Source organism: Archocentrus centrarchus, chromosome 19, assembly GCF_007364275.1.
Source record: "Archocentrus centrarchus isolate MPI-CPG fArcCen1 chromosome 19, fArcCen1, whole genome shotgun sequence".
Taxonomy (NCBI): Eukaryota; Metazoa; Chordata; class Actinopteri; order Cichliformes; family Cichlidae; genus Archocentrus; species Archocentrus centrarchus.
The window spans coordinates 29384829-29400820 of record NC_044364.1 but is presented as its reverse complement, the minus strand read 5'-3'; the positions used below and the strand labels follow the sequence as shown (position 1 = coordinate 29400820).

Here is a 15992-nt window from a genome sequence, read left to right as displayed (position 1 = left end):
AAGCACTGACGACCCCCCCCCACCGACCCTTCCAATCAAAAACCAAAAGTTATTGTTTCTTTTAATGACGAATCCTCTATTTTAAAGCTTTTATTTTGGTAAAAACAGGATCATACCCTCGTGGCGATGTGCACACACGAGGATATTTGTTACTAATTTTCCATCTCCTTCAGTTGGAGGATGCATGTGATGCACCGAGGCTCACGTTCACCTTCTGCTGATGAAACTGTAGGTCACTCTGACCCGAGCTGACTCGAGCTGCTGGTGTGCCTAAACCGAATCAAAAAATGGGTAAAATATCTGGGACGTGTTACGGGAAGCATTCTGAGACACGGGAGACCAGCACGGTTGGTCAAGGTGGAGGACATCTTGGTATTTCAGATGATGAAAGAGGAGAACATCTGTATTAAACCATAACGTTCATTAATTTTTAATTTTAAAACTATGGCTTACTCTAGCCAACTAATTCCCCACTCACCCACCCCTTCACAGGCACACGTATCTCTGCTGTGAGTCCTGATAGTAAAAAGCATGGCAGCAGATGTTCTCCATTAGATGGGAGTGACTCAGCAAAGCCCCACAGACAGGCTCCAGCTGAGAAGCTGGCTTTAGACCCCCAAAAAAGAAAAACACCTCAAAGAGGAGGACATGGAAAAGCTCTCAAAAAGCCCTCCTCCCTCCTTCCCCCAGTGCTGCTTAAGCAATGTTTTTCACAATCCCCCAGTGTCCTTGAGGAGGTCTGAATGTTTCCAGGATTATAATACTACTAACAAATATGAGGGAGGATGAAACTGAGCCATGACACACCTATTTTACTGAGGCCTCACTAAGTAAAATATCAATATACAGCAATTTAAACAATTTCAGCTTAAAAGGATCGACAGTTTTGTAGATTAGGGCGAGGCCTAAAATCGAGTTACCTTACAGTGTGATGAGGTTGTCCCTTTGAGTCCCTCGGCAACCCCAGATCTCGATTATTTCTGTTTGATTTCATCAAATCTATCTGGCTGGCTTTCTGTAATCTGACGCCATCTCCAGCCAGTCTCAGAAAGATCGAGAACCGAATGCCGCCGTGGCAGGTGCCAGTTCGGAGTTTAGCTCGAGTGCAGAGGGGAAAAAAATAAATTTAAAAAAGCTGATCTAAACAATTGGAGGGAGCTGGCAGAATCAGACCATCCCCAGCTTCAAATGACTTTAGCTCCAGCCACATAAGTGGTGACGGTTGAATCATTTTTGAGCGCTCAGACGTTTTCTATACGTGTGAATATTATTTTTTTTATGAGTTTGGCTGGTTTTGCTCACAGATAATAAGCAATAAGCGGCTACCTAGAGAAGTCCTGATATCAGCTACAGTGACAGAGGAGCCTGATGTCTGATAAGATTGTGATCCTTACACTTATCAGAGGGACAGATAAAAAGCTTTAGTCACATCAGAGGCAGCAGCGTTGGTTCAAAGTGACTGAGGAGAGATATATAACACCAAGGTCTACACCTTAGTTTCAGCTGAATGGATTAATCAAAGCTTTTATAATCCAGTCCTCTTTAAATCAACATCTATCAGAACCATTTATCCCTATTATATTATTTATACCATGACCCTTTTCCAGGAAATGCAAATGAGAAGACACCGTTTGCTAATTTAAATAAAACCAGCAATGAGGAGTGATTATTTTTTTTTTAAATCACACAGAACCATGCAACGTCCCCCTTTGGTCCTCGGCATGAATCACATGCTTTCAAGAGATATACAGAGAGCGGGGTGTGGTGGCTCCAGGTCAGATCTACTGGGATGCACCATCATCTCTCTGATAAAGCAGAGCTTGTGCAGGGTCATCTACTGTATGCAGCTGTCTTTGGTGACTGTTATTTCAGCAGAGCATAAAATATGAGCAGTGCTTGGACTGGCTTAATGTTCAGCAGTAAATAAAAGCCACATGTGAGAGGACATGGATTCGATCTCTGCGTTAAATATACCGTCTCCTTCAGGACGCAAAAACTGTTGCCAATTTTATATGAACGTTAAAGCCTGTTTGAATGATATCATTTGCAAATTAGGGCATCCATGATATCACTGAGTCATGTGTGCATTCTGCCTAAACTCACATCTGTTCTCTCCTACTCTGTGTTCATATATACTTTAGCTTAACGTAGCCAAATTCCCAAAAATCAGTTTTGTTTTCTGCAATCAGACAAAAGAACAAACTTGACCAAACATGGCCCCAACCATCAGACACTTCCAGGATGTTTCTAAGCTGCTGCTCTCCACAGCTTAAATCCTGACTTTATAACCACACTGACAATAAACTGCATGCACATCGGTTAAAGTTACTGTGACCTCGGTAATATTTACGCATATAATGATCACTCAAAGAGAAGGTTCGCTTACCCATCCAGATCACTGAGTTCAGGTGTTCCAGTCACTTCCACAGGTATATAAACCAGCACCTGGGCATGCAGACTGCTGCTACAGACATTAGTGAAAGAATGTGTCGCTCTCAGGAGCTCAGTGAATCCCAGTGTGGTACTGTGATAGGATGATACCTGTGCAACAAGTCCAGTCACTACTACACAGTCAGCTGTTAGTGGGATTATAACAAAGTGGAAGCGATTGGGAACGACAGCAACTCAGCCATAAGGTGGTAGGCCACGTAAAATCACAGGGTGGGGTCAGTGGATGCTGAGGGTCATAGTGCACAGAGGTCACCAACTTTCTGCAGAGTCAATCACTACAGACCTCCAACCTTCATGTGACCTTCAGATCAGCTCAAGAACAGAGAGAGAGAGCTTCAAGAATGGGTTTCCATGGCAGCTGCATCCAAGCCTTCCATCACCAAGCTCAATGCAGAGCGTTGATGCAGTGGTGTAAAGTGTTGATGCAGTGGTGTAAAGTGTTGATGCAGTGGTGTAAAGCACGCCGCCACTGGACTCTAGAGCAGTGGAGACGTGTTCTCTGGAGGGATGAATCACACTTCTCCATCTGCCAATCAGAGGGAGGAGTCTGGGTTTGGTGGTTGCCAGGGGAACGGTACCTGTCTGACTACATTGGGTAAAGTTTGGTGGAGGGGGGGTTATGGTGTGGGGGTGTTTTTCAGGAGTTGGGCTCGGCCCCTTAGTTCCAGTGAAAGGAACTCTTAATGCTTCAGCATACCAAGACATTTGGGACAGTTTGATGCTCCAACTCTGTGGGAACAGTTTGGGGATGGCCCCTTCCTGTTCCAACATGACTGCACACCAGTGCACAAAGCAGCTCCATAAAGATATGGATGAGCCAGGTCTGACCAAAAACCTTTTTTCAATAGATCCCCTTTTTAATAATAATTTTTTTTAAAAAGTAGCTAAAAGGCATCTGAAACATCAGTAAATAAAGTTGGCAACAATGAGGAAAACTTCTGAGCTAGTCCAGCCAGGTGTTCCTGCAGATCCTTGAATGAACAAACATCTTTCTTGCCAGTAACAGGCTACACACAGACATCTAGATATCACCTGCAGTGACAGGATCTTGATGTCTGATAAGATTATGCATTCAATAACACAGCTGACTGCAGTTACCTCTCCATTCCTCTCCCCAGTCAATCAGTGTCAGTAAATATCTATATCACTTACACAGGGCGTGATTGAAATGTGATTCATAATATTTTTAGTATTTTATCTTCTCATGTATACTCAGGTCTGATGATAAATGTAAACACATTTGACCTCATTTACCAAGCACTGAAATGTCTCCCAGTAAGTGTGACAAGTTCCTCTGAATAAATAATGTGAATAAGTATGTATTCAAGGAAAGGCCAACATATGCTCCTTTTTATTTTTGCAAGCTTGATATTACCATTAAAGCATATAAAATGTCAAGTACTTAGGTATTATACAGTAATTATACAGTGCTGTGAAAAGTATTTGCCCCCTTCCTGATTTTTTGAATATCTGTCACACATTTCAGCTCAAACAAATTTTAATCCATCCATCCTCCTCCGCTTATCCTGTTCAGGGTTCCCTGGGGGGGTCGCCAGCCTGTCGCAGGGCCAACACAGAGAGACAACCATTCACAATCACATTCAATTTAGTGGGCAATGGGCAATTTAGAGTGACCAATTAACCTAACCCAAGTAACTGCATGTCTTTGGACTGTGGGAGGAAACCGGAGTACCCGGAGAAAACTCCACACAGAGGCCCGGACCAAGGTGGAATCGAATCATTCTAGCTGTGAGGCAGCAGTGCTAACCACCACGCCACCGTGCTGCCTATTTTAATATTAAATATAACCCAAGTAAATACAAAATGCAGTTTTTAAATGTATTTATTAAGGCTAACAAAGGTATCCAGACCCACCTGGAACTACGCGATCATGAATTAACAGTGGTTAACCACATTTTTTGGAAAGCTGAGTTTAGTTTCATGAGCCACACCCAGGCTTAATTAATGATAATGCAATGATGCAGACCTCTTTGCCTTCTGTTAGGAGTGTGCCCCTGTTTCTAACAATCTCATGATGCCTTGTTCTTTTCCTACAGCTTTATTGGTCTCACCTCTCCAAGCTCCAGGACTGTAACTCTACTGCATGACTACATACTTTGCAGGTTTCCTCGGCTGTGGGAAAGAACTTGTTAAAAGCGACCTTAATCACAGCAATCATTGCAGCTGCTTTATAATACAGTGACACAAGTGATCCTTACACCTACCAGAGGGATAGATGAAAAGCATTAGTCACGTCAAAAGCAGCAGTGTTGGTTCAAGGTGACTGAGCAGTGACACACACCACCGATGGCTACATCTCAACGTGGGCTGACTGGGATAATGCAGATTTTTACAGTCCAATCTTATTTAATAAAAGCCCTTTTCACGCTGTTAATTACCATCAACAGAGAGTTATGTATATTCCTCTTAGAATGGCACTTTGAGATGTGACTCATTTACGAGGAAATGTCGAGAAGACGCTGTTTGCTAGTTTAAATAAACAACCCAGCACTGAGGAGTGATTTCTTTTTGTCATGTAGAACCATGCGAGTCCTTCCCTCAGAATAGAAACCACTCATTGGTATGAATCACATGCTTCCCCATGACAAGATGTAGACAGTGATAAGAGTGTGTAAGGTGGCAGCAGGTCACATCTATTGGCATGCATCCACATCACGATAGATGTAAGAGGGCCTGTGCAGGGGCTTCTATGCTAGTATTCATGCAACTCACAACAACTTTACCTCAGCATAAAATATGAGCGGGGAACAGCTTATTATGTCTGGTTCGGCTAGCTTACAGGCCAGAAGGCATTCAGTGATTATAATACTAAATCACAACCTCAAAAAGCCATGACTCAGTAAGTATACTGGAGCTTTATGTCAGCCATCCACAATGCAGCAGGGATGAAATACAGAGGACTTTGGAGCCTTGAAATGTGTTTCCATATGTAGAACTGGGAGCTAATCAGGCAAGACTACAGTGCTTTACTAAGTGCCAAAGCAGAAAATAGGGGGAGATGCTGCTGTCTGCATCTAGAGAAGGCAATCAATGCTTTGAATCTTAGAAGACGGGATACTGAGTAGGCAACCGAGTACACACATACAGACTCGCAGATCGCAAAAGAGAGACAAGCTCACAGAAAAAAAAGTACCCATATCCACAGCTGAAGCAATGCTTCATCTGAGGGTGTAAGCATACACATCTCTCATTCCCACTCTCTCTGACCCTGTGTACCGGCCTTTGTGAAGGGAAGCCAAGAAGCAGCATGCTCTCACAGATAATGTGCGTAAGCGGATGCAGCCCATCTCAGGATCCTCCACAGCTCAGGCGTAATGCTCCTCCTGTCCGTTAACAAGCACTTAAAGGCACATTCACCGCGCCTGCACGATGAGCCACTTTCATCTGCTCCGGTCAGCCCGAGCGGCCGCTCGTTTGTTCTGATGAAAAATAAAAACACAGTTTGTTTCTGAGAGCGGCTAACGAAGGCTGAGTCAGGACTCTAAAGAACGGGTCTCTAATGTGAGCCAGGCAGAAAGGCTGTGAAGCTGACGCCACATTACCGGCTTAATTATTTTACTATGTAGGTTTATCTATAAGCCTGGCTTGAGGACTTGCTTCGTCATTGGCATAATGTTGAGAACCCAGAGTTATCATTATTTGAGGATTAAGTTAGGTCCTGCAACCTTCCTGTAGAATGGATTAAAATTTTAATCACTAAGCCCCATCTACATTTTTGAACATAAAAGAAACCCAGCTAGCAGCAGGTGCAGGCGTTCCTCTGAGCCTGAGAACCGCCGTGACCCTCCCTTAATTACAAAGCTTATTTACAATCAATAAAGTATCCTTTAATGGGGCCGGTGATGGCAAAGGCCAGTGTTGCAGGGCGTCCAATACGATTTATCTCTTGTTACCGTGGCCTCCAAATTAAAACTCATCGAAGAGGAAACCACACAGACTCACTCATAGAATTAGTGAGGACCCGTTTCCCAGGGGAGCGCTCTTACTGTGATTACCTGTAACACAGCCGTTACAGCAGACACAAAGGAGGACGATTTCAGTTCAAACGGATGGAAAATGTATCGTTTTAAAAGCTACTCAGTGCCAACCAGTCAAACTAAATCTTTCAGATATGTGAACCAGCGGGAAATTTTAGGGTAAAATCCATTTTCTCCTTAAACATATAATAAAACTTGTCCTGAAAACAGTAATTAGGAGTCTTCCATGAAAGAAATACAGCTCAATGTTACTCTGCCAAGGGAGAAAATATTTTAGTGAACAAAGCACAGTCTGAGAATGACAAATGGCGACTGCCCTGAGGGACGCAACTTTCTTCAAGCAATTACAGCAACAACAATCCAGAGTTCTGACTGGGAAACATGAATGCCAGAGCCTAATCAAACGAGGACAGGCCTCAGAGAAAGCATACATTCACAATACTTATCTTGTGAAAGCTGTATAATTGAAGCTGAGTCATCCACAATCAATTGATTTATTCTGCTTCTTTTGCTTGAAAGGTCCAAAGAGAAGAGTGAGGTGAAGGTGGTGACAGCCAGCAGATGGACTTGTTCATTAAAATAAAGTCCTGCTGCAGAGGTGCATTTCCAAATGCAGAAGAGAAAACATTCACACTGAGAATAAAAAGGAATAAAGCTACTCAGGCTGAAAGCTAGTTTAGTCAGAGCCTCCTCCCTTATCTCGCCAGCAGTAGACACCCTGCAGCATCAGACAGGGATAAATCATACTCCCATCTCCAGTTTGAGGATGGCCAGGGGAGCAGAGTTTCATAAATCACACTGATATCAATAAGGGGAAGTGTCAGAGCCCGGCACACAAGGTGAGAGTTCCACAAGGCAATGCAGAAACCATTTAAGGTGGCTGGTAACAAAGTTTTACTCCTGCCTAGCGATAGATTATTTATTAATCTAGATGAATGCCCCTGCACTCATTGCTGTAGGGGAAGGCGGTGATATCTGTATCACAATGCACCACAGAAGGATTGATCGGTCACAGATGAGACCGTTATGAAGCCTGTTGTGGACAATATGAAGTCTGAAAGCTTCTCGTCCAACTGCTCCAGAAGTGTATCATGTTGAGAGCTATTTACTGTTGCAACTGACCAATTTTCAATTCAATTCAATTCAATTTTATTTATATAGCCTCAATTCACAACAACAGTCACCTCAAGGTGCTTTATACTGTAAGGTAAAGACCCTACAATATTATAAGGAAACTTCAACAATCATACACCCCTATGAGCCAGCGCTTGGTGACAGCAGAAAGGAAAAACTTCCTTGAAACAGGAAGAAACCTCCGGAAGAACCAGGCTCAGGGAGGGGGGGGGGCATCGACCGTGACCGGTTGGAGGTGAGGGCAAAGAGAAAAGAGCAGGGAGAGACAGGACAAAATGCAAATTGTAAGAGCGAGAGCCAAAGTTTAATATAATAATCTAAAAGTAAAACATATCAAATTACTGCATGTTTCCACAAAATGTCAAATTTAGTAAAGAAGAAACTCCAGTGCCACTGAGAAAGTGCCAAAAATGGCATTTTGTCCAATGGCCACTTGAGGCTGCCTCCAATAGTGAGTCAATTCTCACGTGTGTGAGATTGAATGCATAATCTTATCTTTGTGATGACTGTATAGGTGGTCTTGCTGCCTCGAGGAGTATTTTTAATAAAGATTTGCTCCATGGATAGTTAGACTAACACACCAGCCAATCAACTTGTGCTCCACTCTGTCCTGTGAGTGAAGATAGACATAATCTCTCCAGCATGTATCGGGTCCACACTGAGGCCTCTTCCAATCTGGACATGCCTGGAACAGCTCTCCCAGGAGGCACCCAGGAGGCACCCAGGAGGCATCCTGGAGGTATCCTGGAGGCACCCAGGAGGCACCCAGGTGGCACCCAGGAAGCACCCAGGAGGCATCCTGGAGGTATCCTGGAGGCACCCAGGAGGTATCCTGGAGGCACCCTGGAGGTATCCTGGAGGTATCCTGGAGGCACCCGGGAGGTACCCAGGAGGTATCCTGGAGGCACCTGGAGGTACCCAGGAGGTATCCTGGAGGCACCCTGGAGGTATCCTGGAGGTATCCTGGTCACATCTGCGAACCACCTCAACTGACTCCAGCTCATTTCCTCCACTTGCCTCTGTGCTCTTATTCTTTCGGTCGTTGCCCACAGCTCGTGGCTGTAGGTGAGGGTGGAAATGTCGATAGACCAGATGAGTACACTATGACAGAGTAGTACAGCATCCGTCGCACAAATCAGTCTGCGGCTCCACTCTTCCCTCACTGACGAACAAGACAGAAATACCTGATCGCCTCCACCTGAGGCAACAACTCATTCCAACCCCAAAGTGGGGCCCGTTTGGAGGTAGGAGTCATGGCTTCAGGCCTCAGACAAAGCAGAGACGAGATCCTGAGATCACTGAACCGGACACCCATCGGCCCGTGGCTTACGAACAGAATCACTGTTGGAATCCAACACCACTGTTTTTTCCTTTAAACACAGTTTGTACCCCACATTTTGTGGTGTTCATCAGATTTAGGCTGTTTTTGAACGTGCTACATACTACACAAAATACTGCAACACGTACATGCTTAAGTATATCCATTTACTGGCATTTCTGTGACACTTTAGTACTTGCTGGATTCATCTCTCTTTTTTATTTACTTAATTATTTTACATTAGTTTGATCCAGGAAAGCTGCACAAATCTAATGAATTCTTCTACAAAAACTGACACTAGCCCACGATGAGTCACTGATCTTTGCAGCTACTGTGGCTACAGCTAGTTTCAAGGTTCCAGCTGAAACTGGATAACAGGGAGGTTAAAAGCCTCCTACAGCCCCACCAAAGCACCAAGTCTTACTCACAGTCTTGACAGGCCTAAACATAAAGTAAATCTTACCATCTAAAAGTATTAAAGACCTTTGTGAATGAAATGTAAAACTTTTTAAATATCTTTAAAGCTTCTTATGACAGAACTAAACCGAGTGCCTTTTGAAGGCTTTGAGTTTTACAGACTCTTAGTGATCGACTCTCCAATAGTACAAATTACATGACTGCATTTAGAGACGTAGCCTCAACCCATTACAGTAATGAAGCAACAATGTTTGGCCCAAGTTTCAGCTGCATTTGAATGGTAACATTTGCATACGAGAGACATTTCATCACTTCTCATGTCGTGGGTCCCAGCAGGTCCCCCCTCTGCCCCCCGATCCATCCATCGGTGTGCGAGTGTGCAACAGAGAAAGCCCTGTATGTTTAGAATACGGATCAATGTGTGTGAATGTGGCTTGTAGTGTGAAGTGCTTAGAGTGGTCATGTGCAATCCAGTTTACCATTTGCACAGTCTGTATATAGCCATGTGAGTTATCATGTGCTTTGGTTGTGTCGCGTCCCTGCAGGGAAACAGGAATCCTCACACAGTCCAAGTGTCACGTAGTTTCATTACCAAACCTGCGCCCAGCTGAAACCAGCTTTCACTCAAATCCAGTCAGAGGAAGTGACTGAAACAGCTTGTCAACCTTTATCAGAGTCAGAGAGAGCCAAATGAAGGAGAACATGATTCAATGCCTCTTATTTTCCTGTTTGCTTTAGAGGGTGTTTGGGCAAGACCAAATAATGGGATGAAATACTGTTAGCCATGTAGGCAGGTGTAGAAAATTCCCCCAGCCACTCCGAGGACAGAAATAAATCACAGACTATTTATTTTCTCAGAGCTGCAGTTTTTTAAAGTTCACTTGCATGCCTTCGTTGTAATCTTTAGCAGGTGGACAGTGCAGGAGTGGGTATTGTCGGAGATAAAAAAGCATTTTTCCTCTGCAGACATCAAAGTGACAGCAGCAGAGCTCTGATTTTAAAAGGTTGTGAACGTGCTGCGCTGACACTACCTCGCTCTCGTGCGGTCGCTCCTGTGAACAATAACACACAAGACTGAGCGACTAAACATCGCAGAGAGCAGGTAGAAAGAGAGCGCTGAGGAGGAGGAGCAGGGATGAGCTTCATGGGATTTCCCTAATTGTGATGTTAAGGGTAATGGGACTATTTTGAGGTTAAATACATAAGCATGCATTCCTAAAATCTTTTTACCATTTTCACAACAAATGAAGCTAGATGATGCTAAAAGGTCAAAGACAGAGCTAAATGTGGTATTTGCCTGGAGAGACAGATTAACGCTGGTTAAATGAGACACTTCAATTAATCCCACTGACTGCAGCTTCCAGCCCTCCCTCCTCTCCTCTTCTTCATCGTGCCTCTTCATTCAGAGAGCTCACTGCTACACCTGCTGGCCATTTAAGAGTGCTGCTACTGCAACACATGCATTAAAATGACTGAGCAGAGGTGTGAGGAAATGCATTAATGAAATCATACATCGAAACCTAATCTGAATTATAATCATTGTTTCTGACACGTGACACTGATGTGTCCATCATCTGTCCTGTAGAACACACGGGAAAACTTGGTTTTGCATAAACCCTCCACTTGTATGCCCAGAGCTCCTTAATGATGTTCAAACAAACACACCAGAGCTTCAGGAAGAAGAATGGTTCCATGTTTGACAGGCAGCTTAAAGGGGCAAACAGAGTCATGACACGAGGGAGGGAAGGTCATTCTGCAGACGCCTGCTGACGGCAGGTAATCAACATTGGCACAAGTGCACATTTGCATTGAGATGGAGGCACTGGGAAAAATAAAGAAATAAATAAATCAGTTGGTGTCTCTGGTCTGTGCAGGCGCTCAAATTAAACTGTAAGAATTAAATCGGCCGAGGTGCTGTTCCATCCGCCGGTCTCCCTCATTCCTCATCTTCCTGTTAAGCGTGGCTTCGATTTATATCCGGCTGGGATCTTCTTGTGTGCTCCGAGTGACATTTGAAAGATGGAATCATTGATGTAATTATGCTCCACGCGACGCCAGCACAACAGAGTAAATAAATGATTTTTGTGAAGGCAGCTGCATAAAAAGGCACTACATATAACAAGTATTCATCCCTGACATTTTCTGTTGTTTTTCCAAACAATAATCACAGTAAATGGAATAAAGGCTTAATTTGACACTGATTAACAGCTACAGGTTTACTGTGCCAACTGGCCTGTGCTGATATGAAGTAGGCTGAGCTTGTATTATGACTAAAATGCACAAAGAAAAAAAGAAGTCACCCTACATAAAAAAGGCCTCAGGGAAGCTGCTGCTTCATTAACCATCCTAAAATCCTGCCTTTAAAAATATTAAATTTTTTAGAATTTCAATATTGATGTGGGGATTTTCCCACCTATTCCTTAAATTCCTTAATTACCAATCCCAGAAGAACCACAGAAGATGGAATTAATATGTCAAAAGAGCGAATAAAAAAAGAGGGGAACAAATCTGTGCAATTATATCAAAATAAAAGATATTAAGAGCATTGTTGTTGATCTACATCAAATAATCATAACAGTCACAGTGAGTCAGTGTTGTAAGAGAAAAACATTACCAAAGAGGTGTGAATCCTCTTTTAAAGGCCTTCGAAATGAAAGAATAAAATGGCTATGATAACTCCTAATAACATTCCCACACATCGTGCCCTGCCTCAGCTGTCACATGGTTCCAGTGCCAGCGTGAAGCTGGTTTCACACAGAATTAACCAGCGCTGCTTCCCTCGGCGCTGTCAGCTCCCTCTGCCTGACATGAGGAGGCTTCAAATCATACCCAAATGTGTTGATTTGGCCACTTCAAGGGAAGCGCTAAACAACCAAGTACGACTCTTATTCCCAGTTGATGTGTGCATCCAAATTAAATTCATTTTCTTAAAAAGCATGACAACATGTCACTTAGCTGGAGGCCAGTTAAGGCCTTGTAGTAACTTTGTATCTCTGCATACCAGAGCCAGATAGTGTTGGACTTCCATGCCTTAGGCTGTTGTGTATGAAGTGCAGCTTACTGGTTGATAGGCTTAGCATGGCTTCTAAGTGGAGTAAAGCCACGAGGGGGCTTACTGGCTTCCTTCATGAATCCACAGAGTTACAAAGGTCTTCATCTGAGAAAAACTTTAAAGTGTATAGAGAAGAAACACAGCAGCTTTATTGGATTACACACACACACACACACACACACACACACACACCACACACACACACACACACACACACACACACACACACACACACACACACACACACACACAGATAACAGGCTGAAATGCATTGCAGCCAACACTTTAAAGCTTCAACCATATATTTAAAAAAAAAATGCTTGCACGTCACTTTTTCTTGCAAAGATCAATCAGTTAAAACTGCACGACTTTGTTGCCAGGAAAATGGAACCGTGCCATATTAGAGATGCTGTGGAGCCTTCAGCCGAGCGTTTTCACGATCGCCATCTTAGCGTTTCTAAACTGGACACGATGAACGACAGGTGGATCCGCCTGAGAGAAAGAGGGAGATTATGGCTCACCTTTATTACTTAAAAAAAATTACAGCATGCTGATTAAATAAAATTTTTATGAACTCATCAGAAAAGTGTTTACTGAGGAGTCGCCTCCTGCTGGCTATTAATGTGTTATTATTAGTCATTTCATGGCTTTTCCTAAAAAGGTTTTTTCCTCGCCCACCGATCGGTGGAGGGAGGTAATGTTCTCAGTCGCATTGGTCTGTCTGTCAGCAGGATAACTCGGAAAATTATAAATGGCTTTCGATAAAAATTCTGGAGTGGTCGGGGGTGGGGGGAACAATTGATTACATTTAGTATTTTTAGCGTAGTATTGGCAAATTTGGGGTGGATGAGGTATCCACTGTACTGAGTGCCCTTCTCGTTCATCTAGAAGTAAATTTTGTCATGTGGGATAAAAAGAAAAAAAATATATGACTTTATATCATTTATACCTAGAACCACCAAGGGAATAATTTTGATCCTTATAGAAATCAGTGCAAAATGCAAAATGCTGCACTCAACAACTGACAGATAAATATAGAGTGGGGACTGTACTTTCCACAAAAGATGAATAATTACTGCAGGGCTGATTGGGGATAAAATATTTAGCAGAGGAGCAGAACGGTTACAGACACATGGAGAACAGGGCGCCATGCTGGCTGTGCAGAGCAGCGGAGGGAACCTTACCTGAACAGAGCAGAGAGTCCAGTGCGGGGAACTCATTTAACTTTTGCAACAATAACTTATTTAGATGTGTTATTGTATCTTTGGTTTATTAGTGGATTCCAATATCTTACCTTTACAATCTGTAATTAAATGATCTAAATCTTATGTGAAACTAATAAAACCCCTAAGTTTAATTATCCTGTCAGCTCTTATAATTGGAAAAACATACATCAAAATTAACTTCTTCAAGAAATCACGTCTTTGCCGTGGTGCTGATGTAGCAGCACTGGCCCACTAGAGGAGCTGAAATGCTGGCAGTTCAAGTGTTAATCCATCCATCATTTATATACAGTCTATGACTGTGCTGCAGTGAAGCAATTAGCCAATACTGGATTTTAATTGTGAGGTATGAAACTCTCCAATATGTCCATAATTCCTGTGGGATCCAGTGCACATTCTTTTAAACCACAGAACAAGAACTTCCATTGAGTGCTGTGTAAAATGACACAAACAAAATGGTCATCCCTGATTGGTTTCTCTTCACCTTCAGCTAACTGTCAAAGAATGAAGGTAAAATCAAGTGTTGAGCTTCATTTCTGGCTTCCACGGGTAGCACATGTGATGCCAGGAAAACCCACCGAGAGACCACGTGTGGAAATCAACACGTCTCGGGGTACAGGGACAACGTTATCAGAGATTCAGAGCAAGGGCATGGCTTCAAAACCACAGGACAAGAACAGAACCGATCAATAAGGCAATGCCATTTAACACAACAGAAGGAGAGGCAGAGAGAGTCGCTTAGGTATGTCAGAGGGGTACTCGTGATGACATGTGGTGCTGGCTAAATTAGTTTCTCCCCTTTACTGGGCTTATCCACTCATACATAAGGCAGAAAAACAGATCAAATTGTCAAAAGTGATTGTTGACAATAGCCTCTGTTTTGTTCACGTCTGGGGAAATAAGTCTGCAAATTACACTGGCGTGGATATAAACGGGGCTCCGCTGAAGCAGAGACTGAGATAGGAGATGAATGCTTTTCCCGATGAATTATGCATTGTTCCGCTTTTGTATCATCGTGTACGCCACCACCGTGTTCATGTTCACTCTGTGAAGAACTTTTTGTCCACTGTGGATTAGCAGCACCTCTCCCTAATCTCCTCTCATCTCATCCACAGACAGTTTCTGCAGCAGACGTGTATGCATTCAGCCTGCAAATGACAGCCGCTGCAGGAATGTGGTGTCCTTTTTACGTAATCGGCAACAAAATATTTAGCTTAATGACCAACTTAAAATTTTTTTGTTATTTGAGTTTGTGTCTTAAATATTCTTCTGTCGTTCAGACTATTATAATATTATAATAACACACATACAAAAAAAAAAGACATTAGTGGGCTTCACAGGGGTAATGGTGCCTTCAGGGCTGCTATTTGTAACTATAAATCTAGCTTTGAGCAGAGAGCACAAAGGACAGAAGGAAGTGTGGGAGGGAGAGAAAACAGCTTAAATTACTTGCTCTTTCAGTTCATCCCACCACCAGATCGCTGTCACAGGTTGGACTGACGTTTGATTGAAACGCCAGTCCAAACAAGACCCAATTAGCACGTTGGCTAGCCCCTGACCTCCGATGGCAATCTGATGACTACCAATAAATGTCTGTTAGATCCCAGCCGCCCTCACCGTGTGTCAATCACGTTGGGTGGCTCAGGAAGATGGTGCTGCAGTTCACTCCCACACTCGCTCGGAAAAACGATCCAGGCTTCAAAGAAAATTGGAAATATTTTATTTATGAAGACTTTTGGCAGTCACGCGTGCCATTTTCACTTCAGCAGCAATGCATTAAGTAGCTTTAATTGAAAGATACTAATAAGTAATTTCATTAAATGGCTGTGATTGTTTTCTTTTCACGTCACAATTATTTATCTTTAGTCATTCAGACGGTCGGGTTCATGCGGCTGTGCCGTGGAAATTAATGAGCTTTTACACACAAGAAAAAGCATTTTCACTCTGCTTAATTGAAAATGAGGCATTGTATTATTAACCTGAATGCAGCATTGTCCCCGATGATGTCTACTGAAAAGCATCACACACCATCTATGAGCACATGTGGCTGTACCAGCTAAGTCTGGTCAATAAGAACAGCCTGAAGCCCCACAAGCTGACCGTGCAGAAATATTATGTAGATGGAAACATGCGGTGTCACCTCCAGTCCATCCCCTCCGCTCAAAGTCACGGGTCATCACGCCTTGTGCCGTCCACATTAGCGTGTTCTCAGGTTCTTCCACCAGCCTCACACAAACTCTCCACACTGGCTTTAATATATTTTGGAGGGCATCCTTTGCTTTTGGGTCGCAGACACCTTGGGGTTCCTTCATCTTTCTTTGAGAACCAACATGTTTAAACAGTGTATCGTGCGGCACCACTATAGCTCACTTGGTTGAGCGGGTGATCATATACCAGTA

General features: G+C 43.3%; 1 protein-coding gene across 1 annotated transcript in view; it reads right to left on the bottom strand.

The window, feature by feature from the left end:
- Positions 1-12423, bottom strand: part of tanc2b (tetratricopeptide repeat, ankyrin repeat and coiled-coil containing 2b) — a 135958-nt gene extending 123535 nt beyond the window's left edge. Inside the window, exon 1 of the mRNA XM_030755739.1 lies at positions 12380-12423. Within this exon, the coding sequence (XP_030611599.1) occupies positions 12380-12398 (19 nt within the window). The 5' untranslated portion in view covers positions 12399-12423. The remainder of the gene's footprint in view (positions 1-12379) is intronic.
- Between the last annotated feature and the right edge of the window lie 3569 nt (positions 12424-15992).